The sequence below is a fragment of the Amphiura filiformis genome, chromosome 8, assembly GCF_039555335.1.
Source record: "Amphiura filiformis chromosome 8, Afil_fr2py, whole genome shotgun sequence".
Lineage (NCBI taxonomy): Eukaryota > Metazoa > Echinodermata > Ophiuroidea > Amphilepidida > Amphiuridae > Amphiura > Amphiura filiformis.
The window spans coordinates 29592010-29616895 of NC_092635.1; the positions used below are offsets into that span (position 1 = coordinate 29592010).

The window sequence follows — 24886 nt, forward strand, 5'->3', positions numbered from 1 at the left end:
GCCTCTTTTTTTTGGGACACCATGTAGTTTAAGGGGTACTACACCCCTGGCCAATTTTATGCCTATTTTGCATTTTTCTCAAAAATTATAGCGCATTGGTGACAAGTAAGATATGTATATTATAGGGCAAGGACTACAACTACTGCACTGAAAATTTTATTTCAGCACAGACAACAGTTGTGGAGTTATAGTCAAAATGAGGAAAACCAATATTTGATCAATAAATCAATAACTACTTGTCTTGAGTCACTGAAATTCCAGTGTAGAAACTTGGTTCCTTGCCCCTATAATATACATAACTTTTGTTACCAGTGCTTTATTAGTTTTTGAGAAAAATGCAAAAATAGTCACAAATTTATCAAGGGGTGTACTACCACCTTAAAAGCAAATAGAAAATGTGTACCTGGAAATTACTGCTGACAAGATCTGTTCATAGAATCATTATATGCACTGCAAACCTTTGAACGTAATGGGATGGGTGATTCTCTTTACTGTTTTTAATTAATTTGTGATTAAAAATTTAGCACCTAGTAGACCTTTTAAACATTGCATTCAATTTCATGATCATAATTTTGTTGGAAATTTACATGTATGAAGATGACTTGGTGAATGGATGTCACCTTATAAATTTGGTATTGATTGTTGGTTCATTACATGGGATCATGTATGGTTGCATGTATGTATAATATGTGCACACCCATGTGTGCACACCCCTGGCATACAGTCATACACACTCACCCCCACACCCTACAAACCACTGTGTGCTCCTTAGGCTACGATACTGAATAAAACAATAAGAGAATCCATGAGTTACTCACATGAAATTAGCCTTGAAACATTTTTCGTAAATTATCAATCAAAATTTTTTGTTTGCATTCTGATGTGGCAGTAAAGCTACATGAAATTGTTTAGTCTAAAATTCTGCTCCACATACATTTGTTCATGCTCATGCGAAGCCTTACACAGACGTTATTTTCTTTTTAAATATTGAATGAAGCCATGTTAAAACATGGCTGATAGAACCACATATGTAATGTGCAGCCCAGGGTTATTTCAATACATGTTGTTTACTGGCAAGGGTTTAAATATAGCAATTGTACAAGATAGGTAGAATCAATGAATTCATGTTCAAATGTGAGCAGTTACATTTTAGCACGGGCATAAACATAACATGGATAGGATATTGAAAGTTAATTTAATGATTCAATTCAATTTCAGTGGCCATTTTAAATTCATTATGATCCAAACATGCTCTGTGGTAAAATGTATTCAGACATTGTATTCTATGAAATTTCAAGTTCAAATTAGTTCTAATAATATGTAATATATGATTATTTCAAGTTATGTAAGAAAACATGTACATGTCTAAATATGAGCGAGTGAAAAGTGTCGTGCCTGTAATTGAATAAGCCATTCCTCTGTGGCCTCAGGGGGAAGGGTAATTGTATTCAGCCCGTTAATGTACTTTTAATATAAAGTAGCAGATGGATCTATTTTTTTCAATTTTTGTGTATGCATTAAAAAAGAATATCAAGAATGGCCTTTTGAGTCGGAATAGAGACCAAATGCAAGTGTTTGTTGCAATAAATTATGAAAAAGTTACATGTGGGTTTTGAATTGTAACTCAAGAACACTATATTTTTTGCCAAGAAATAACTGATCGAAAAAGGTGAATGGATTTTTACATTCTTTCAAAATTTGAGCACAGTCTTTTTTTACTTATTTTGCTAGTGTTATCTTTAGTAGACAGGTAAAAGCAAATGAGAAATATACAAGTTATTGTCAACTAGCATAAATTTCCAGTAGATGGTAATATTTGTTTAACTATTGCTATCTTCAGTAGACAGCTAAAAGAGACTAGGAGAAATGTGCAACTTGTCGTCAACTAGTATTTCCAATAGATTGTAATATTTATTTAGCTATTGCTATCTTCAGTAGACAGCTAAAAGGAGGAGAAATTTGCAACTTATCGTCAACTAGTATTTCCAGTAGATAGTAATATTTATTTAGCAGTGCTATCTTCAGTAGACAGCTAAAAGGAGAGGAGAAATATGCAACTTGTTGTCAACTAGTATTTCCAGTAGATAGTAATATTTATTTAGCAGTGCTATCTTCAGTAGACAGCTAAAAGGAGAGGAGCAATATGCAACTTGTCATCAACTAGTATTTCCAGTAGATTGTAATATTTATTTAGGGCTCATATTGAAATTCCCTTACACAGGAAGGTGTGCACTATCCTGCAGCTTTCCTATGCTAGCCTTCTTTTGTTAAAATCCTGTGTGATTATAACACTGCAATTAGCCACTTAAATTAGGAGCGTGCTTTCCTGGGTTGTGCGATGAGCCATAGTCAGTTTGTTTTCTTCACATTCATCATGGACCACTTCAAAAGGCAGGGTGTATCACTGATGCATATAATTACATTATAATCCATCTTTATAATCCGTTTTATGACTGAGCTTTCCTGAGGCGCACGCTTAGCGAGGGGAATCCTGTCTTCTTTCTGTGTGAAAGCGTGGTAGGGTATTTCAATATGAGCCCTTAGCTAGTGATATCTTCAGTAGACAGCTAAAAGGAGGAGAAATATACAACTTATTGTCAACTAGAATTTCCAGTAGATAGTAGTATTTATTTAGCCAGTGCTATCTTCAGTAGACAGCTGAAAGGAGTAATGTACAACTTATTGTCAACAAGAATTTCCAGTAGATAGTAGTATTTATTTAGCTACTAATACCTATACAATTACTGGGACTTAGCAAAGTTGTAATTTAAGACTCGTAGTTATATAAAAGTGATGTTTTATAAATTTTGAAGGTGGACCACATCGACTTTGGGCCCCCTGAAAATGTTGAATTTGCAATAAATTTCATCTTCGTGAGGGCGCTGTTCGAAATGTAAATGAGTTGTGACCCCAATTTTTTGGATATGCATTGTATTTATCCTATATATAGCATCAGTGATAACAAAAAATAATTAATCTGACAAATTGTGAATTTAGGGGGGCTAAACTTGCCAGTTTACAAAACATTACATTTTTTCTTGCATATTATATTTAATGACCCCGTGACACAACGCGCAATTACAGAATTTTTTTTATTTTTATTTTTTCACAAATTGGGCATGCAGTTAGTGAGTTTCAGACCTCTCTCATTTTATAAAGACTCCCAAAGATGAAATTTATTTAAAGGGCAACTTTTTGGGTCCAAATTTAGACCCCCTACTCCAACTTTAAATGGCTGCCACAGAAAATCCGTAAGAGCTACAGACCTCAAATTTGCAGGTTTTTAATATTTTTACAGGTACAACATATGACTAAAATATAAAGCAAATCTGAGGGGGTCAGGTGGGGCGCCTCCTTGATTTCATATGGAATGACCCTTTAGCCAGTGCTATCTTCAGTAGACAGCTGAAAGGAGTAATGTACAACTTATTGTCAACTAGAATTTCCAGTAGATAGTATACAAATATATACTGCCATGAGAGGTTCTGGTTAAAACTATGGGCCGAGGTGAGATCAATAGTACTATTTTCCTGAGGGGCGCAGCCCCAAAGGAAAATAGTATTAATTGATCTCAACGAGGGGCCATAGTTTCAACCAGAACTTCGAATAAAGGCAGTATATATTTGTTTTATATACTTCATTAATATGTTCTTTGTTCATTGATTGGTTAAAAGAAAATTATTTGATGATTTGACTCTCCAGCTTCTATCCTGAGTGAACAGTACGACCAATTTAAGCACAACCTATATTTGCCCTTCAAAAAAATAGAATAGGCTAAAATCGGGCTAACCAATTTACAGCAGCGTGAAATCACGCTATGGCAGTTTCGTGTGCGTGAACTGTTCCATCGCATCGAATGCGCGCACGCGGAAGGCATGGTCAAAAGTACTATTTACGGCTTGGAGGTACTATTTACGGCTCATCCGGGACATTGAAAATACTATTTACGGCTTAGAGGTACTATTTACGGATAGGAGTACTGATGGTTAGAACTATTTTTGGTCATGTGATCCACTTTTAACCAATCAATGAACAAGAATATATTAATGAAGTATCATATAATATTATTTGTTTAGGTAGTGTTTTCTTCAGTAGACAGCTAAAAGCAAATATGCAACTTGTTGTCAACTGGTATTTCCAATAGATAGGCCCTAGTAGTATTTATTTAGCTAGTGATATCTTCAGTAGACAGCTAAAAGGAGAAATGTACAACTTATTGTCAACTAGAATTTCCAGTAGATTTTACATATTTGATACTGGCAGGCAGTTTTTCCTCCTTATTTTCTAAAATTTTATTGGACAGGAAATGGAATTATAATGTGATTGTGCAACACATATCTCATGCACTCCTAAACAAAATAATGGGTATTTGAGTGAGTCTTAAATACAGATTATTTTGATGTTTCTCAGTAGTAGCTTTCTGTTGCCATGGTTATGTGAATATTCTGAGTGACTATGAAAGAACTATAGAACTCAAAGCAGGGTTTGTTTGTCAAAGTTAGCATGTATTCATGTAAAAAAATAAAGCATTTTTAAGTGATAGGCTATCAGCATTTCCCACAAAATTGGCATGTGATTTACATTTTTAAGGATTGTGTTACAATTACAAAAATTACAAAAAAATACATTTTCAGTAAAATTTTTCAATTTTAAGATCTATGTTGTGTATGCTCTGTTTTGTACCTACACTCTGTTTATGCCATGTTTTGTACTTAATGAGTGGATTATCACTTTGTGTCCCATTCCATCTGATCGGGGACATCAACTCACCCTAAAGTTACCCCCACACCCCAACTGAAGAATTTGGGGAGGTGGTGGAAAATATGGCATTGTAGGCGAAAATGAGCACAACTTGGCAATGCAGATTTTAGCTACATACACAAGTGTATACTGTGCAAAATAACAAGATTAAAACAAATCACAGTTGTTTATCAATATCTAATTGATCAAATTCTTGGTATGTTTACATTGTATGTTGTGTGTAATATTAGTGTCCAAATTTTTGATGTGTCATGGTATTGCCCTTGTACATGTGTACACATGCCCATACCTGTACATCACCAGCATATTGAACTGTACATAACAAGAACTTATTTTTACTAGCAATTTTAATTTCATGAATGAGTGCCTATCCACACACATACAAATTTCAATAGATTCTGTTCATTTTAATGTGGTTCTCACAGAAAGCTTAAATTAGCAACATACATTGTGTACATGTATTCCAGCTGTAAATTTGTGTTTTGAATTCAAGAATGAATGACTGAAATAAGAGGTGTGAAAATAGTGCAAGCATGTTGCCTGTACACTGCCTAAAAGTACATGTACATGTATAGGTGACATTTACGTTGAGCTCACTTTTCAATAGAACTACCATATGACTAGGGAATTCTTGGTATTAGAAAATCGGGAGAACTTATTTTCACAGTGTGGGTAAAAGTGACATGCAGCAATTGTGAAGGTATTGCTAATGCATTTGTTATGTTGTAAATTGAATTTTGTCTTCAGGTTGTTGCAAAATTTAATATTGAGATAAAAATGTAACCAGAAATTTTGAATTACGTCAGTTCCACTGATTTTAAAATGTGATATTTCATGTTAAAACCTATGGGAAATTGCACACAAAGGGGTATTTGAGTAAATAACCTTGGAGTATATAAAGGAAGTATATTTTGTAAGCAAAAAAAGTCTGTTTCAAAATTGTGAATTTTCAGCCATGAAATAACCAGTCGAGGATTTGTTCCTGTCCGCACTGCATTGACCTGTTTAGCTGTAATCCTGCGATTACTATTTGCTAATTCTGTCTTTTCTGACCCATTGAACATCTCAATTTGTTCAATTGACAGTTCACATTCAAATGATTATTTTAATCTGTGCCACTTGAGAGCTGCATGATGTGCTGGCCTTGAAATTCACAGAGGCCATGAAGGCCATGGCCTCCATTAGACGTGGCCTTGATGCCCCTTAATTCCAAAGCATTCTTCAGTACATAGTGGCCTTCATGCCTTTTGCTGCACTGGCCTTGAAATGAATGGCCAGATTTGAATTTCGAGGCCTGATGATGTGGCTGTGAAAAATAAAATGACTTGCATGTTGACTGGATTATGTTTTGATTGATACGATGCTAAAATTTGATATTGTATATTGTAAAAATAAAATCATAATGTGACTGATTGATCTTGTTAATTACTAGATATTATGGCATATTTTTGTCATGCTTTTTTTAAACAATAGAAAACAAAAGAAATTACAAATTTGAGTTTGCTGTGTCTGGAAAAGTTTTCCAGATGACATGTTCAATTTATTTGATCGTCACAATTATTGTGATATTTCATTTCTTGCTCACAATCCTGCATGATATGAGTATTAGGTAAGACAACCATTAAGGTGGTATTGGCCTGGTACATCTAGTTCTGTTTGTCAAGTTATTTAATTTTTCTCAGGATTCATAGGAGTACTTTGTAAAGTAAGCAATTTCTAGAGACAGTGATTAGAATTCTCGCTTCTGATGCAAGAGATTCTGTGCAGTGGAAAAGGTGCTGCGATATTGACCTGGAAAGTCTGAATTTAATTGCCAACAATAGAAGATTAGATTTAAGACTTCTGCTCTCCCCATGTTGCATTTAGAGTTGGTTAAATATGAACCATGTGCAAATTATATCCTTTGCCGGGGATGTTAAGCAGTAAGTCTTGTGGTACAGAAGAGCCATACCTGTACATGTTTAATACCATCAGTTCCGAGAAGAGAAAGCTGTAAACCCTGACTATCCCCAAGAATATCCAATGATGATTTTATCATGCATAATTATATAAATTTATTTTAAAAACAAATATTAAATTCTTTATCTCATGCTGTGATACATGTACTTCTGAAACAAGTGAAATATGAAAATAAAATACATTCTTCAGTATGACTTGATTCCAAGAATCTCAAAACCTGAATTGGGGACCTGATATATTTTCCCTTCCTTTTTCACAGAAAGACATTGACATGAACCATGCAGAGAATCCGACATTTACTTAATGCCTACCCAATGTACATGTAGTTATGTTGTATAATTGTTGTTCCTCTATACAGGGGTAGCGCGAGCACAAAAATCAACGGGTCCAATTTAATTTTTCTGGACCCTTTGGTACCTGCAAAACCAACATTTAAGGGGTCCAATGAGAATTTAAGGAGTCGACCTGTCCGAAATTCTAAACTTTGGAACTTGTCAAATATTCCAGTGAAATTATTAGTGTCGTTGGCCCGGTGATTTGGAAGATTTACTGATCTCTTTATTTTTTTACTTTTGATCGACGATTCTTATACTGATTTACGCCTCCGTGCATCGTAAAACTAAGGAGTCCGTACAGTTTTTATCGGACCCTTTGGTCACTTTCAACTTGTAATTTAAGGACTCCAAAATGGCCAAAATCAAAAAATAAGGAGTCCCTGGACGCGCAAACTCCTTAAATGCGACCCCTGCCTCTATAGTGGTTTAAAAAAATGCATTCAGTTCCTTGAGTACACTATTTAATGCACAAAGCAAAAATAGGATAATAAAATTCCAATTTTATCTTTTAAATGGGACTGATGAGGTCATCATCTCCTTAAGCACTCGTATTATTTCAGTCATTTCATTTTGCCAGTAATTCCTAATGAACATTATTTGACAGGTTTATAACGGATAGGATGACTCGGGGTCAAGTGTGTAAGTAAATTGTTTCAACCGTTCGGTAATCAGTTTGTGTGTAGTAATACACGGTAACTTGCCAACGGCCCATCATTTTTTCAGCGGATGAATAGGTTCATAGCCTTGATCATGAAGTCTCAAGTTGTATTATGGGAAAATTTAAAAGATATTTAAAAAAGTATCATATTATCACTGTCAACATTGTTGGAATAAGAATAAAGATATTTACAAGCATGTGGACACTATAAGTATATCTGACATTTCAAGCGAGTGAAATTAAAAAACAAGTGAAAAATAGTTTAATCATCAAAGCATGATATATTAACTTTCAAAATAACATTATCACTTTCACACTACATCACCTGTAGTTAGTGTTATTATCCAATATTATTTATAAACTCTTGAACAAGGAACTCATATTTTCCTTCATGCCTCTGATACTGTATCCGGCAAATTTTCGTAGGGTGTTAATTTTTTGCAAGTTACTTATTTTCGTGGTTAAACAGGTAAAGTCCCACAAAAATATTACTAATATTATATATGTAGCAAATAAAAGAAACCACAAAATGGTTCAGGACGGTTAAAATTGTGAAAAATTAACCCACAAAATAACCTGTTAAACAGTATTTGATAGAGTGCATATTCATAGACAAGGCATCTTGAACCTCGTTATTGTAATGACAGAAATACCTGACCTATTATACATGGTGGGGAAGTTCTCACCACAACCGTACCTTTGCTATGCGACATGCTATAAAGCTGCTTATATGTATGGCAGTTAGTCAGCCACCCGTAAAAGCCGGTGACATTCACTAACCACCCACTTTAGGGGCTAGTTTATACTGAATTGGTTGCGTAAGTCTTGATGGGATAGGGGAAATACATATTCTTGGAATTGACTGAGCCTCATTCACATAAGTAGACGACAGCATGTCGCTTATCATAAAATCACAAGTAGTGATGTGCTATATTGGAAGCGGAAGTGCAGTGGGATGTATCGTGTCGAAGAAAGATGAGGGAAGACGATCGTTTTGTAGATAATGACATGAGACCTAATGTTGTGATGAAAACTAAATATTTTTGGCTTTTAAACTTACATACTACACTAATTGAAAGTGCTGCCAGGCAAGTGCAATACTATTATGTATTGTGGGAGGTTTATAGCCAAAACAGATGGAGATATTCTTACATTTTATTACTCTGAACTGTGTCTAAAAATACAAAAAAAAATGCATGATGAAACAAGAAAATTGCTATGAGGTATTCCACAGTGTGGGATGCTTCTGAATATTCTGTTAGTGTGCAGATGTGATAGATTATAACTCTTGAAATCTTCTTGAGAAGAACCTAGAAGTTAAATTTATTGTTTGGCCAGCAGTTTTTATGAATTTTTTAAGTAGAGAGCAATTATAGCATCATTCATATTGTCAAAAATATTTTTCCCCATGGGGCCGAATAAAAAAACCATGTTTAGCATCCAGGTATTTGAAAAATAAGGAAGGAGCAGGGGCTTTTTTTTTTTTTTTTAAATGGTGGAAAACTCCTATTTAATCCGCTTCTGCATACACAACGATACCTGGAAAAAAAGGAGGTCTGTTTTATTTTGTTTATTTGGTAGGTTAGGCCCCTATACTGATCACAAAACTTTCTTGGAGTGCTTCTTATACATTTGTAAGGCTATAGACGGCTATAGAACTTCTCAAACATCTTTGTTAAAAAGTTATAACTGAAATTTTAGAAAAGAAAAAGAAAATTTAAGAATCTTCAAAAAGGAAGCGGGAGGGATGCTAAACATGTTTTTTTTTTCGGCCTTACGCATGTGATGTAAACCTAAAAATTGAGCTACAAATAAAATAATAAATGTTCACATTGTTTTTCAGTGAAAATTAAATCCAAAATAATATGTGTAGGTAGATATGGTGAACATTGAATGAACAATTAGAGAATCAACCTCCATGAGCAGGTCCATAAATTGTATGATTGCCTCTTGTTTATCACTTAACATTATTTTATGTATTTCAAAGGCTACTTGAAGCTGGCTCTATTATTAGTCTTGATCAGAGTATAATGAATGAAGAGTATAGTTTGACATGGGAAGTGGTGGATGTCCCAAGAGTTTTACTATTAATGTGTGTACACATAGTTAGCCGCGATTTACTTATTATTAGCCAATAGAGAGTTGTTTTTTTTAAGTTGGACACTCTGAAACTACTTTTTGATTAACATTTACATGAAGCTTTGATATTTTATTTTTCAATGTTAATGAGCATACTGATTTCACTTTTAAAGAATAAACATACCAGGCTATGATCCGAATATGGTAAATAACATCTTCAACTATAAATCCTATTATTAATCAATCTTTGCATTCTATTATTTTTGTCTCCACAGAGGGTGTTCCACAGGTGTACTACTTTGGTCCATGTGGTAAATACAATGCAATGGTGATGGAATTACTTGGGCCGAGCCTTGAAGATCTATTTGACATATGTGATAGGCAATTTTCATTAAAGACAGTGCTCCTTATAGCCATTCAGTTGGTAAGTATATGGGAGGTATAATACATCTTATCCGTGGTCGTCTTTCCAGGAATAAGCTGTCGGAAATTTCACCATAAATCCTTGTGTGCATTTTGGAGATTCCCTATTTATAAGTTTATGCATTTTGAATATATTGCAGGTCTTTGTATATATCAGTAGCTAATTTAAGGCAACACTCAATTTTAACAGGTTTTGGACACCTGCTTCAGTCTTGATAATGACCTATTCTAAAAAATTGTAGAATTTTTCTTAAAATAGCTGATGATTCTGAGATGAAACTGGTCAATCCCCCCACACACACACCCCACACACCCCCACACCCCACTCACTACATGTAGTACTGTAAAAGTCAATATTTTTGTGAGAAGATATTTTCAGGATTTAGAAGATTTTGTCAATTGCACGAGAATTAAATTTTGCGGTTTTGATATTGATACAATAGAAACCTAATGCAAAAGGTTATTTTCATGAGTTTTATTTTCGCAATTTTATGTCCTCATGAAAATAAAAACCTCATGAAAATTTCTACTTTTACAGTAGGAGATTTTGTTGAAGAAGACTACTGTAATATTAATTTTGTCAACCATCAATGATAATATTAAAGTTAGATTTAATTTGCTGTCATTTAGCAATTGTCAAAAGGGCAGTAGTATAAAATGGCACACACACCACACACACACACACCACGCACCCCCACACGCCACTCGCTAGTAGGAGATTTTGTTGAAGAAGACTACTGTAATATTAATTTTGTCAACCATCAATGATAATATTAAAGTTAGATTTAATTTGCTGTCATTTAGTAATTGTCAAAAGGGCAGTAGTATAAAATGGCATAACCATTATACAATAGTTTGATGGATTGTATACATGAACCACTTGTCTGGCTATCACAAATGATTGAAAATAAATTCTGTTTGAAGATCTATAATGGTCAAATATTGACAAGACTGAAGTATTTAAAAAAGCTTCTCAATAGATTGTTTTTAGTTCCTTTTTCATTGGAAACCATGCACTGTGTTTTATCAAAACGAATCACGTGAAAGTAATATACTTACGTGCTTTAATTGCATATGGAATGCAGTAAAGCATGCACATTCTACGCAGAGCAATACACTGTGATACACGTTCACGCGTTGTCATTTGCAGTGTGGATATGTGCTTTACCGTGACGTAAACAAAAATATTTAGGCGAAAAAGTGATATTTTCTCTTTAAATCACACAATGTTTAAATAAATAAATAATTGTTGGTATTTATACAGTGCCTTTTACATGGTATCTAAGGGACGCACCATTAGATTTAAAGGGTGGGGGCAGCGCTCAATGGACAGCGTTCAATGGACAATATTCATAACAGCTCCCCATTTCACATTTCACCCCTGGGTAGAGAGAGGCAAGTGAGGTAAAGTGCCTTGCCCAAGTTCACAACACAATGACACTGCCAAGACTTATGCTGTGTCACCGTTTTTGCTGCCTCTGACACATTATTTGGGTTCAAAGGATACAGCATTTATTTTTTTTTTTTTTGTAATATCAAGTATCATACTAAATAACCCCACTCATTCTTCAGACTTACAAAAATCAGTGAGCCACTAGAGGATACTTACACACATGCAAGCCATCCTTTTCATAATAACCACTATTAACATTCATGTTCACTGCATTCCATTTATGCACAAGTAGAAGGAAACAGTCATTTCAAAGTCATTTCCAGTTTGGTCATTATCGTGATTATTATCCCCTTTAAAAGGATGCAAATCTAATCACCATCCATACTCGTTATGGCCAATGTAATGACACTATTGTGTCTGCTGACATTGGCAATTAATAACCAGTGGTAATGATAGAGGAAGTGACCCATTCTAATTCTAGTGGGAGTTTAATAAGCCCGCTACTTGCGTTAACACTACTTTGTGATGTGCTGCTGTGTGTTGTGGAGTTTAATTAAACCTGTCACATTTGTAAATTGTTTTATGTTGTTTTGCTTATTTGAAATTAAGATAGCATGTTTATTTTTTATTTATTTTGTTTGTTTGTTTGTTTGATTTTTGTTTGTTTGTTTAATGTTTGTTATTTCATGTTAATTCTCTATCTCTGTTTTTGTGTTATGGGTGGGGCAGGTAGATGAGGCAGATATGAAAGAATAATTTGCACTCTGTTGACGAGCATTTTTTCCTCGTTTCCTGTGTGGGTTGGGTTTGAACAAAATGAGCAATTTACTGAAATAACCTCTGATTTAATAAGCACAATAATATGAGGTAATATTTTATTGCAAAATCATACCAGTATTGGATATTAGATATAGAACTACGGTCCAAGTATTAGTTTCATTATCCAGAATAACACATGTTTTCCATGAAAAGTATCCAATGTGAATTTTATAACATAGGAAATAACAACATACGGTTTGGGGGTTTATTGACGCCCACTGCATTATGGGAAGTTATTTTGGTACAACTCAACTTCCGTTGCCCTGATTTCTTGGCAAATTGAAGCTAGGATTTAGTAATTGCAGGGTGAACTAATTTCATTTCAATACATACGATTCTTGAAAAGAAAATGCAACAGTGAATACATTTCTTGTTCAAATCATACAGTATTTAATATTTCACTGTGGCGTGTAGTTTTAATTTTGTGGTTTTGATTTTTGATGTCACTCATGCCAGCAGAGAGTATTTCTTACTCGGTACTGTGAATTCACTAATGTGATCAGCTCCATTTTTGTGTCTAGAATTGTGATCGATTTGTTAATCCAGGAGCCGAAAATTGAGTTGTACCAAAATTCACTCAATGCAATGGGCTAAAAAAATCCAAATCAGCATATTTCCTCCACCTTTTGAAATTACATAAGGGCATTGGGCGTTTCATAGGTTAAACAAGGTATTTATACAGCAAACTCTTGCAGTATATTATTAAAAGTGTTTGCTAGAACCAGTTTCATATCATGAATAATCTACAGTTTCCTGAATTATTAGTAAATAATAAATTATTTATATTAAATAAACTCATTTTGGATACAGTTGCTAGAAGCAATGATATGGTTGCAAGTATAGATTGGTGTAAACAGTCATGACAGTTACGAAGCTTGATAAATTGTGTCAATGAGCAGAGCTGTAAATTATTGTTACATTTCTATGAAATTTTAAACTATTTTCAATGTGTTTTATCTCTTTGTTTCCATAGCTACACAGAATAGAATATGTACATAGCAAGCATCTGATTTATAGAGACATCAAGCCAGAAAATTTCCTGATAGGACGGCAGTCAAGTAGGAACCAAAACATAATTCATATCATTGACTTTGGGCTAGCCAAAGAGTATATTGACCCTGAGACCAACAAGCACATCCCATACAGAGAGCACAAGAGCCTAACGGGCACTGCTCGCTATATGAGCATCAACACACATCTAGGAAAAGGTAGGTTATGGGCAAGTCTTACTGTATGTATATCAAAGAGATTAAACTCAAAGAGGACCAACACCACCATATTTGCGTGTCCTTAATGAAGAGCAAAATAGTGTACCTCCAGATTATTTCCCCACAGGCCCGGTAAACTTTTGATATAAAGGGATCCTTGTTTGTGTTCTGCGTTGTACCAATAAGACACGCTAAATGCTACATGCGCAAACCTTTGTAATGGGCAAGCTCACAGAAATAGGGCTTGCTGATCCTCCTGTCCTCCATCGCCTTTCCCAGGTCAGATGCTTCCAGTCCATAGGTACACTATTTGGTCTCCATATGTGACAACCCAAGATGGTGGATTTACCATAGCATTGTGCATGGATTAATTCCGAGTCGGTATTCTAAGGGTCTAATCTCTCTGATGTAACTATTTAGCTATCTACTTAACTTGCATTGGAGTAGAACAGAGAGAGTTGATTGGAGCGTTTTACCTAAATTCCTAACACAAGACACAGTCAGGAATTCTCCCACTTGTGTGTATGTGAGGAAAGAATGGCGATTCCATTCACCTGCCTGTTGGTAAGTAATGCAAGGCTTCAAATTTGGAGAGAATCAGAGAATTTGATTCTTGTAATGATTCTCCTAAACATAGTTTGCTAGGATCAGAATTGATGCTCCCCAAATCATGCCCAGTCTGCACACGGGTAAGTTACGAAGATCAGTTGATTCTTACTTGATTCTCACCAGATAAGTTTGTGAGCATCAAAGTTTGATTCATTGCAAAGTGAACTGAAATTGAGGAGAGGCGCATAGCGACGACATCGAGACCGAAGGCCAAGGACCGCCTCTCTGCTCACCACCTCACGTTAGATAGCATCAAGTTTGATTCATTGCAAAGTGAACTGAAATTGAGGAGAGGCGCATAGCGACAACATCGAGACTGAAGGCAGAGGACCACCTCTCTGCTCACCACCTCACGTTAGATTGCTTGTGGATAGTGCAGAGGCTCTTTACTAAAGCTTACCTCAGCGTGTCCATGAATTGTAGAATGGAAATCCCCCTCGGAATATATACCAAGTCTGGCCCAAGCATAAGGAACAAGAGATTTGGCATTCTGGCCTGGAAGCACCACCCTTTGCTAATGTATCATATTCATCTTAGATTAGAAGTGCTATAAAATAGTATACATAGATGTATAAAAAGGTGTATAATTTCATAGAATATTTTCAGAATTCCATAATGAGGGTGACAAAAAATTTATCTGGAAATGATCACCCTATATAAGTACCCCCTGAAATTCCAATTGATCCAGAAGCAAAACAAGCCGCAATTAACCTAAGTATTAACACTGTCTATATATGCATCAGGCAATGTGTAATCCCAGCAATTAGGGTCATGTGGTAAATTAAACGTGAATGAATGGGTAGATTGGCCTGGCTGGGAAACCCTCTGGTGAGATCCGTTGGTTATGTTGGTTTGGTTGGTTAGGTCACTAGCACGGGACTATAGCGGTAACTAAATAGTTGTGATGTACATCATCATTGATGATGATGCTGCAGAGGACAGGGAGTATCCAAGATGCACTGAGATAGGAAGTATAGTGTTGATATTGTGGGTAGGCAATGTGATCATGGGTTTGCATAATCTTACTAGTGTCTGCATTTAAGGAAATGATGACTATCAAAACAAAATTTCTACCTGGCACTATAAGATGCATGCGTGTTGTAGACTTACTCGGTGTCATGGGGTAAATTAAGGTAATTTATTTTAAATGGTCAACTTGTGGTATTTTCCATTTAATCATTGCTCATTCATAATTAGAGAATAAAAGCATTGTTTTGTCATCTGATATATTGTGGGAGATATCATTTTTTAAGTGGAACAACAAGCACACAAAAATAATGCTATCTCTTTGTTATATCAGACGATAGAGACACATGTGGGTCTCAAAACAATAGTTTCATTCTTATTCTTAAACAGATCGCCCGTAAAATCATGTTTACATGTAATTTACGTCCTTTCTTTATGACTATTTTTATCAAGTTATACCAGTCACTCCCATTCACCAAATGGGTGAATCCATCAAGTCCTTCACATGCAGACGCGAAATATGATGTTGCGCCGTTACGCACAGCGCAAACAATACATGCAGCCGCGCAGTTCAAATGCATCCAGGTGTACTCTATTGTTTCAAAAAACATGGGCAAGAACCAATGAAATTACAGGAAAAACGACAGCTGTTTAAGAAATTGAAATACAACAGATCAATTGATATCAGATTTTTATCTCTTTGTTGAACATCCTTTTTTTCATTCTTTCAAATTCTGATCGCTATTCTTGTACACCCTTCAAAGATATTACTGGATGTTGTCAACTTTCGTATAACACAACATAACAAAATTGATTTGATGATCTATGAGATGTCAAACCTAGACAGTCATCCAAATACTTCCCATTATCGTTCCGAGATACATGTCAGACAGTTGGTAGTAGCCAAGCCAATTGAATTATTTAGGCCAAGGAAACCCAACTCCGTTCAAACATGTGCAAGACCATCCTAATCCTGCTATAAAAAGACTTATAAAACAATTTTTTTAAATTTGCAAAGTTTTAGAACGTATGTTACATAGAATATCTGGTAGAAATATATTTTTGATTTTACGTCATCAAACATTCGTTATAACTTAAACATTACTGAAAATAGAATGGGAATAGATTAGATAACGTAGATATGTTACATCTAATATTCTACATCCACTAAAAAGTCTGTAGGGTTCTTAAGAGTATATTTTGTTTCAACATGTCAATAAAATGAAACATTGGTCAGAATTCACCATTGAATCAAATCGAAAGTTGTTTGTTTGCAATAATGTCTTATTTTTAATTACATTTTAATCTGGCAAATTGCAGTTTTTCATCAATCTTATTTTGGCAGATTTTAAACCACTTTGCATTTAAACTGTGTGAAATGTGAGCATTTCATGTGTTATTTATCTTTCCTGTTTAATTCAAATGTATAGTGATGCAAATGACAGATCCTTCATGTTTAAAATGTTGACAGGCAACACATAATTTTCATAACAGTTACGAATGTTTTCTGAGAAAAGTACATATGAGTGACCTGGATCTGTCAGAAAGTGAAGATAAGCATCTTGTTTAAAAACTACTCAACATGAAGTGTGTTTTCAATTAAATTATTAATTGCATTGAAGCTGTCATCTTCTCATGATTATCATTCAGTCAGTCAATACAAATTGAGGATTATTGCCTGTATGATGAGAATTGGAATTGACTAGAAATCTTTATATGTGACCCGTTCTGACAAAACCAGGAACAAATCGCATTTTTGACATTCCATGATTTGAATATAAATGTAAGCTGTAGCACGAGACAATAAGCTTTAAAATGATACCAAAATTATATACATAACATCAATACTTTTCAAGATATGTATAATTTTGTAAATGATACCTGGATATTTTTGCCAAGTTGTTATTCTGAATAATGGGCTTATTAGTTTCCTACCTAATAGGGATTATCATAGTTTAATTGTTAATTATTGATTGAATAAACCTCGTTTTAAAGGAAGTGTCCGGCAATCACAACATTATGTTAGAAAAATAATTATCAAGCACGAATCACATGGTTTTTTTTTTTTTTAAAGTCATATTAACCATAAAAACGAATAAAACAGCCATCTCTCAATTTCTAGAGCAATGACGTCATGGTTATTTGTGCTCATTTGTCGGCAGGCCTCATTGAATTATTAAGACGTCATTGCTCTAGACAATTTCGGCGCGGGAATTTTGAATATCGCGTGTTGAGAGATTGCGGTTTTTATGGTTAATATGAGTTTGTTTTAAATAAAACCATGTGATTCGTGATTATTTTTCTAACATATAAGACATAATGTTGTGATTGCCGGACATTTCCTTTAATAAGTACTTTCAAGGATTTGAAAGTCCGCTTAGTCCCACAGTCAAATACCATGAAATGAATGCCAAAATTTGATTTTTTTTTTGAATGTCATCTTTAAAGGCCTATACCTCAAACACATGCATGGCGACTTGTTCCCGGGTTTTGTTGGAGCTGGTCACACATATCCTTCTCCCCCATTAATTAATTGCCGAGATATGGACAGTCTGTACTTTATCCTTTTTCACTTGTTTTAGCACCTATCCCTGCTCATACATTTTGTATGACTTGGGAATTTGGTTCTATTATCAGTATTATGCACACTGCTTTTATTGAATTCAAATCACCTTGACAGCCTTGCAGCATTCAATCAAATTTGAGAATATTTTCTGTTCATTTTCATTGATGGGGAAAAGTGGGTCTTGCAGCATATATTAGTCTAGATTGTTGTATATTCTTTGTAAAGTAGTATATGAATTTAGATATGGGTGAGATGCGGAGTTTGGTTATACGAGAGTCACAGATTTCAAGTAATTGTGAATGTGATGGAACAACAACTCTGTCCATTTATTGATAATAGTTGCAGGGTTCGGTTTTTGCCTGCAAGGGTGGCAAAAACTGGCAGTTTTTGCCTGGTTTGCCTGGTTTAAACCTTTTAATGAATCATTCAACTTATTTTGTGTCTCATCAAGTCCTTAAAATGAAAAAGTTTTGAATTTGATATATGCCACATTTTGGTTAAATGCACTTGGGCAATGAATACGCATCTTACTATAAATAGGGGAATGTTGTGGGGGTGCGTGCGGGTATGAAAGTTAAAGGCTCCGTTAGTTTCGATCCAAATGTCGCCAAATTCATACGGGACATCGAGGCATATACCGAGACGGTAATGCGAAAATGTGGTTGAAAACGGTCAAGAATTGGATGCAAAAACAGTGAAAATAGGGGTAAAAACAGGGTTTTTGTTATGAAAATCGGCTGCCAGCTTACGTCACTGCAGCTGGCCGGCAGTGCGTCGGCACGGCGTGCGTAATGCGCACTACGCCAATGCGCGCGTAAACGGCGCAGAGCCACGCGACTTGCGAGCCAGAGACCTGTGGACATGATAATACGGAAAGAAAGAAAAATAAATGACAAAAAGGTAGGCCTACATGGACGGGTCACAGGATTATGATAACGCTTAATGCACGTCCGCAGACACGCTAAGAGAGGACGTAATAAATACGGGGAAAAGATATATAAACAACATGAAGCGGTACTATAAAGAAACATAAAATTAAAATGAGGACAAAAAAGGTACGAGTAATTAGGCCAACGGGTTAAAGTGAAACGGGAACAAAACAAAAAAAAGAAGGAAAGAAACTAATCAGGAAATATAAGAAAAAAAAAGAAGCTAAAATAATGTGAACAGGTGGGAACGGGGTTAAATAAATAAATAACATGGACACGGAAAATCACAAGCATGACAAGCTAAGCAGAAGAAACTAAAAAAAGAAAATGTAAGAAGAGACAGATTTATATAAATAAAATGTACCTTTTCAATGATTCTACCTGTTCAGTAACTCTTCCTGTTATAGTGAACGCTCCCATTTACTCATCTAGCGGGGACCCGCGCGAAGCGCGGGTATCCCGCTAGTGCCTTTAATTTTACTTAATGTTACTTATAATTACAAAATCTGGCCTTGTTACACTCAGGAAATTATTTTTGTAACTTAATCATTTGTTTTGAGATGAAAAAACTGAACTACAAATCATTTTTTTAGTTTCTGTCATTTTTGCCGGCAAAAACTGACAAAAACTGTTTTTACCAAGCAGTTAAAACCACGTTTTTTTCCACCTGCGGCAAAAACCTGCGAACCCTGAATTATAGTTGTAATATCATTTTCATCATATTTTATTTATTTACAAGTAGCAAATCTTGCGATTTATGGTGTGGTGGTTTTTGTGCTAAAAATATTGAAATCAACAGGGAGAAAGTTGGATTCTGCAATATTTGCATGTCACTCATTACGAAGGGGAAAATAATTGTGATCTTTATATTGCATTCTCCCAGCAAATCCAGAAATACTAGCAATACTAGTTGGAATGCTTGGTTTGGATGATTGTTTGATTATAATGAAATGCACAGGGCTATATTATTTGCCTTTCAAATTCTTTGGTCAAGAGACTTAGGATGGTCAAGAGACTTATAATGGTCTTGATTTGTTGAAGAGGAGTTTGCAAGATAATATGCAAAGGCATCATCGGTATTGGTTGAATGGTGCATTGAATTATTGGAAGTAGCGTTACCAAGATGTGTTGGATTTGAAAGGCTTGAATCATATTGTGTACTATTACAATGCTTTTATATATTGCAAATCTGGTAGAAAGGATGCATAGGAAATATTGTAAATAATGATAGCAGAACTAAAAATAGTATTGCATTATACACAGACACTTCAACTTGATGTATAATGGACTCTGGTGGATGATGGTGACATTTCAAGAAACATAGAAAGCTATAATATGTAGGAGTGTTTGTACGTCTTAAAATTGTGCAGATTTAAATTGCTACCAAATTTATCAAAAATGTAAATGCCAAATGTAACTTGTAACTTTGTTATTACACATCAGCAGATATGTGTACAACTGGAGTGAATAAGAACAGTGATGCTTCATTAAGGCTACAATCACTTACACAGCTCCACTAGTGTCATTCCCTGCGAGGCATGCCCTCTATCTGGATGTCCTTTTCTTATCGTCTCCTGGGTTCAGTATTTGATGGAACATTGCTTGTTTAGGCCATGCGTACACATGTTGTGTTTGGTTAAGTTCCCCCGTAATATTGGGATTTCAATTGTAGCGTTTATTAATTGTGTTAGCTTCCACTCAAAGGGTTTTCTCAAATGTAATAACAAGATAAAGGATTTGTTATATATTCAATGAATTACACTAAGAATAAACAAAGAATGCATGCTTGTAAATGGTTCAAGCAAAACTATTTAAAATAAAAAACCAGTTTAACAACATTTCTGTCATTGTTTCTTTTTGTTTTTACAGAACAAAGTAGGAGAGACGATTTGGAGGCAATGGGACATATGTTCATGTACTTTCTCAGGGGTAGTTTACCATGGCAGGGGCTCAAGGTAGGTGTGAAGAGGAACCAGGGCAGGAAAAACCTCCTATGTGTCATTGGCCCCTGAACATGTTTAAAGCAAAACCTCCTATGTAACCTTTTGGCAGTTTTGTTTTAAACATGTTCAGGGGCCACAATCACATAGGTTTTTCCTGCCCAACGACGAAATGTTAATTTTTGTTCAACATTATTTAACGTCCATCACAAACCGTTCACACTTTCTGATGTTTAATACCTGAATAAGGGAATAAAGCAATTGGTTGATGAAGTCCTATAAAGATAACTAGTTTTGTTAGACCCCCCTCACTCCCCATGCAACAAAATTGGAAGTGGGTCACAGTATTTTCGAGAGTATAAAAGAAGCGTAATTGACATTTTGAATTTCTTCCGCTACCAGTTTGATTCCGCTAAGTCCACACAAATCATCTACCAATTTTAGTGTAAAATGCTGTTTGGCTATACTGTATGCCATGAGAAATGTCCATCTGGGAACATAAAATAGCATGAATATGGCTCTATACAGGGTTTATCAAAATGATTGGTACCCATTAATTTTGATGTTTATTGAAAAGCAATCCTCTTCCAAATACAACATTGGATACTCTTGAAATGTCCAGAATGTATAGTTTATGACTTGTTTTACAATTAATCTACACATTATTTAGATCTTATGTTGAATTTTGATGTTTCAGGCTCATCCATTATCAATGAAAATTGATGGGTACCAATCATTTTGATACATCTTGTAATAAAGCGGAGTAGACTTATCTCTTCCCTCCCAAATAAAACTCTAGTCTGTCTCATCTCAAATTGAAAGAAACGCCATGTTGGATTCCGCAGTGGTAGATTCAAATCGCACGAGGCGTTTACATACATGTTGAAGGGCGATTTGTCCATATGCGGGTGATGCAACCGCTTAACTGCACTGATGCAAATCTACTACTGCGAAATCCGAACTTGAGACGAGACACAATATAGATTCGTTCATAGGGCTTCATCAGGATTTTTGTTTATTCCCTAAATTTGTAAAAAAGGATGGGGGACATGATATGAATGACTTTACTTGATTAGCCAATCAAAAGTCAATACTTGTTGACCTGAATCAAGCAGGCCCCTGCTTTCATATTTACACACTTGCATGCAGCATCAGCCAAATAGTGCTATTAAAATTTGTGATGGTGACTAGTGGGCTAGTGGTGCATTTACATCGTGTCTGGATGTGAACAAGCAAATAGTGGGAACACATCAGTTTGATTTGTACGAATGCAAAATTGATGCCGTCCTTGCAGTAATTTGTATCAGAATGTCTGTGAAACGCCCTATCCAACTACTTAAGTTCAAAATGACCTAGTATGCAGTAACTGTGTACATGTAACAGGCACAGCCTTAGCTCAATTTGTTATTTGAATGAGGTATTCAATAATATGAAACTGCAAACCTTCACAGTTCCACTCGAGATGATGTGTGGGTGTTTGCACAGACACTGTGCATATCTTTAAAAAGCTTTAATCATAAGTGATTTGAGCTCTCAGAATAAAGATTGTTTAGGACTGGCATAAGGATAGTGATTCCTCTGCTCAACTTCATATACAAAAAACAAATTGGAAAAATGACTTGCCTTTTGTTTTGATATGGGAAAGGGCAGTATTGTCCCTCTTTTAACTGAAGGTTCATCTCTTTAGTTTTGTCTTGAAATATACCCCCTTAAAAGGTACTATTATTTGTCTTGTTGAGGCAGTGATGTCAATGCGGTGAGCTGTTTTGCACGTACATCTATGCCAGCGAATGCCCCTGATTTGAAGCTGTGAACAGTGATACACGTATTGACGTCACTGCCTCGCCAAGGTGAAAAATGCTGAAGTGCTTTACCGCAGCTTTGTCAAAATGATGTAGACCTGGCAGAAGGTTTGATTTTCTGCTTTTATCAAAACTCTTGAAGTTATTTAGAAGGTACGCAAGACAGCTTCCTTATACAACCCTGCTTGTTTTTAATAATGGGCTATTCCAGTTGAAATCCACACTCACCCTGTGGAAGATTTTGGAAATATCTTCCACGGGGGAGTATGTTTTTCAAATATAATTGGCCAGGGTTAATCATTTTGAAACTCATACTCCCCCTGTATTATGGCTTTACTATATCTTCCACAACTGGAGTGAGTATTTCAAATGGAAGTTACCCAATTATCTATTCTATTCAAAACTCATACTCCCTTTATGGAAGACTTTAGCTAAATCTTCCACAGGGGTAGTGTGGATTTTAAATGGAATAGCCCAATGCTTAGTATAGTGTGCTAGCTTGCTGAAGTAGTTGTCAAGAGTGAAACTTAATCCTATCGGATAAGTATATCAGCAATCTTGGCTCCCTGATTACTTAGGCGTCCTCGTATGGATACAGGAATTTTTTTATTATAAAAAAAATGAAAGTTTTGTCATTTTGCTTTTAAAGAATTGTAAGTGTATTTGTTAAGTGAATGATGGTCAGTGACTTGGAATTGTGGTTGCTATAGTGACGGACCTAAAGAAAGTGATTGAAAGTAATCGTATACTGTATGGGATTTAACAAACAAGATGATGCATGTAAGTGTTTTTGGTGTCCTGGCTAACTTTGCGTTCGTTTATTCTTGTTGATTTTTTTATGTGGCACATTCAAATTTTCTTGCATAGTTGTGGGTCACATGTGTATTGAAAATTGGACGACTTCTCCCAGAGTTGCTTACCTAAACATCAAAAACAATTTTATTGGATAAACTTTGGAAGTGGGTTTTTTCCATTGTTTTTTGGTTTAAATTCATACTAAAAATTACTAAAAAATGTGGTGGACAAATATGTTGTTGAATCCATAGGTCGTAAAATCTTGCGAAAAATTGATTTGATTTTTATTTAAAAAAAATTAAATTCATAATTGATAGATAGATTTATAATATTTGTAACATTACTTGGCTGAACACGAATGAGATGATAAGGAAATATATGTGCAATCATAAAAGCAGGCTAACAAATGAGAATAGAAAAAGAATTACACACAAAAATAAAATAAAAGCATTGATACGATTTCCCCAGGACAGCTCGCTGGGATTATTGTGTTTATCCAGGTGTGCATTGCATCAAATTGATATCCGCCTAACTTTCATCTGCTGTTACTGTGGCCTAGATGACAGCCATTGTAACACTTGTATCGGATGGTGTAATGTCTACTGATACAGGTGGCTCTGTTACATCGTCAGACCACTTTGTCTGATGGACATGGATCAGATTTTTGGCATAATATCAAAATAAGCTTACCTGTTGCACTTTAGATTGTGGGTTAAAAAATATAGGGCGGGAAGAGACCCAGCAAACATAAAAATGTTTTCAAAACATTATAGAAGTATTATAAGCGTGTTTTGATTTTGGTCAAAATGTTCTAATAATGTTTAAATGTCAAGTTATATAAGGTCATGAAAACATTTTATATGAAGAACATTACCACCTTTTAAAATGTTGTCCGTATATTATTGCAAAATATTACTTGGCAAACATTTGTTCAAAATATGTTGTAAACATCATGTTAAGAATGTTTTGCATCATGTTTTCAAATGTTTTTTATTTTCTACCCTTTATATAACCTGACATTTTAAACATTTTCTGTTAAACGTTTTGTGTTTGGCGGGGACAAAGGGGAAGGGTTTAGTTTATGATTAGCATAGGTGGCAAAAGGTGTGGTAAACTAGCACAAAATTGAACTCATGATTAAGAAAATTTACTGACTTGGTGCATATAAATCTTACCAGCCTAAATGCTTTTTGATGAAAGGGAAAGGAAAGAAGGAAGGAAGAAAGAAGATGTCTCAGGACAAAAATGGTTTTCTCCTCCCCTGGTTTTGAACCACTGACTCCTTACATGTAAGTGCGGAGCAGCAGATAAGCGATAGCAAGTCACGGGTGTGCCATTATGTCTCTTATCACATAGAAATACCTAAACCTAGATTTTAGACAATTGGAAACATGAGTTTTGATGAAAGAAAATAAAACAGTGCTGTAGATATTTTACAAGAAAAACACAATATCTTCCATGCTGAAACATAGTAAAATATTTGTTATCTTAAAGTCTGCAAACCCGATTCCATCATACAGTAATAACAATCTGTGGAGAAAACCTAGACAAAAATGTTACAAATAATGCAAGAATTTTAGGAAGATTAAGATTTCTATGCAGGCACTGTTTTTGGTGAAATTTAAGATGTTGCACTGTGGTGCC

General features: G+C 35.1%; 1 protein-coding gene across 2 annotated transcripts in view; it reads left to right on the plus strand.

Annotated features, from left to right (window-relative positions):
• LOC140158926 (casein kinase I-like) overlaps window positions 1–24886 on the plus strand; it is a 105777-nt gene that overhangs the window by 52146 nt on the left and 28745 nt on the right. For both annotated transcript variants that reach the window (XM_072182202.1, XM_072182203.1), the window contains exons 5-7: window positions 10068–10216; window positions 13401–13635; window positions 20575–20660. In XM_072182202.1, the coding sequence (XP_072038303.1) occupies window positions 10068–10216; window positions 13401–13635; window positions 20575–20660 (470 nt within the window). The remainder of the gene's footprint in view (window positions 1–10067; window positions 10217–13400; window positions 13636–20574; window positions 20661–24886) is intronic.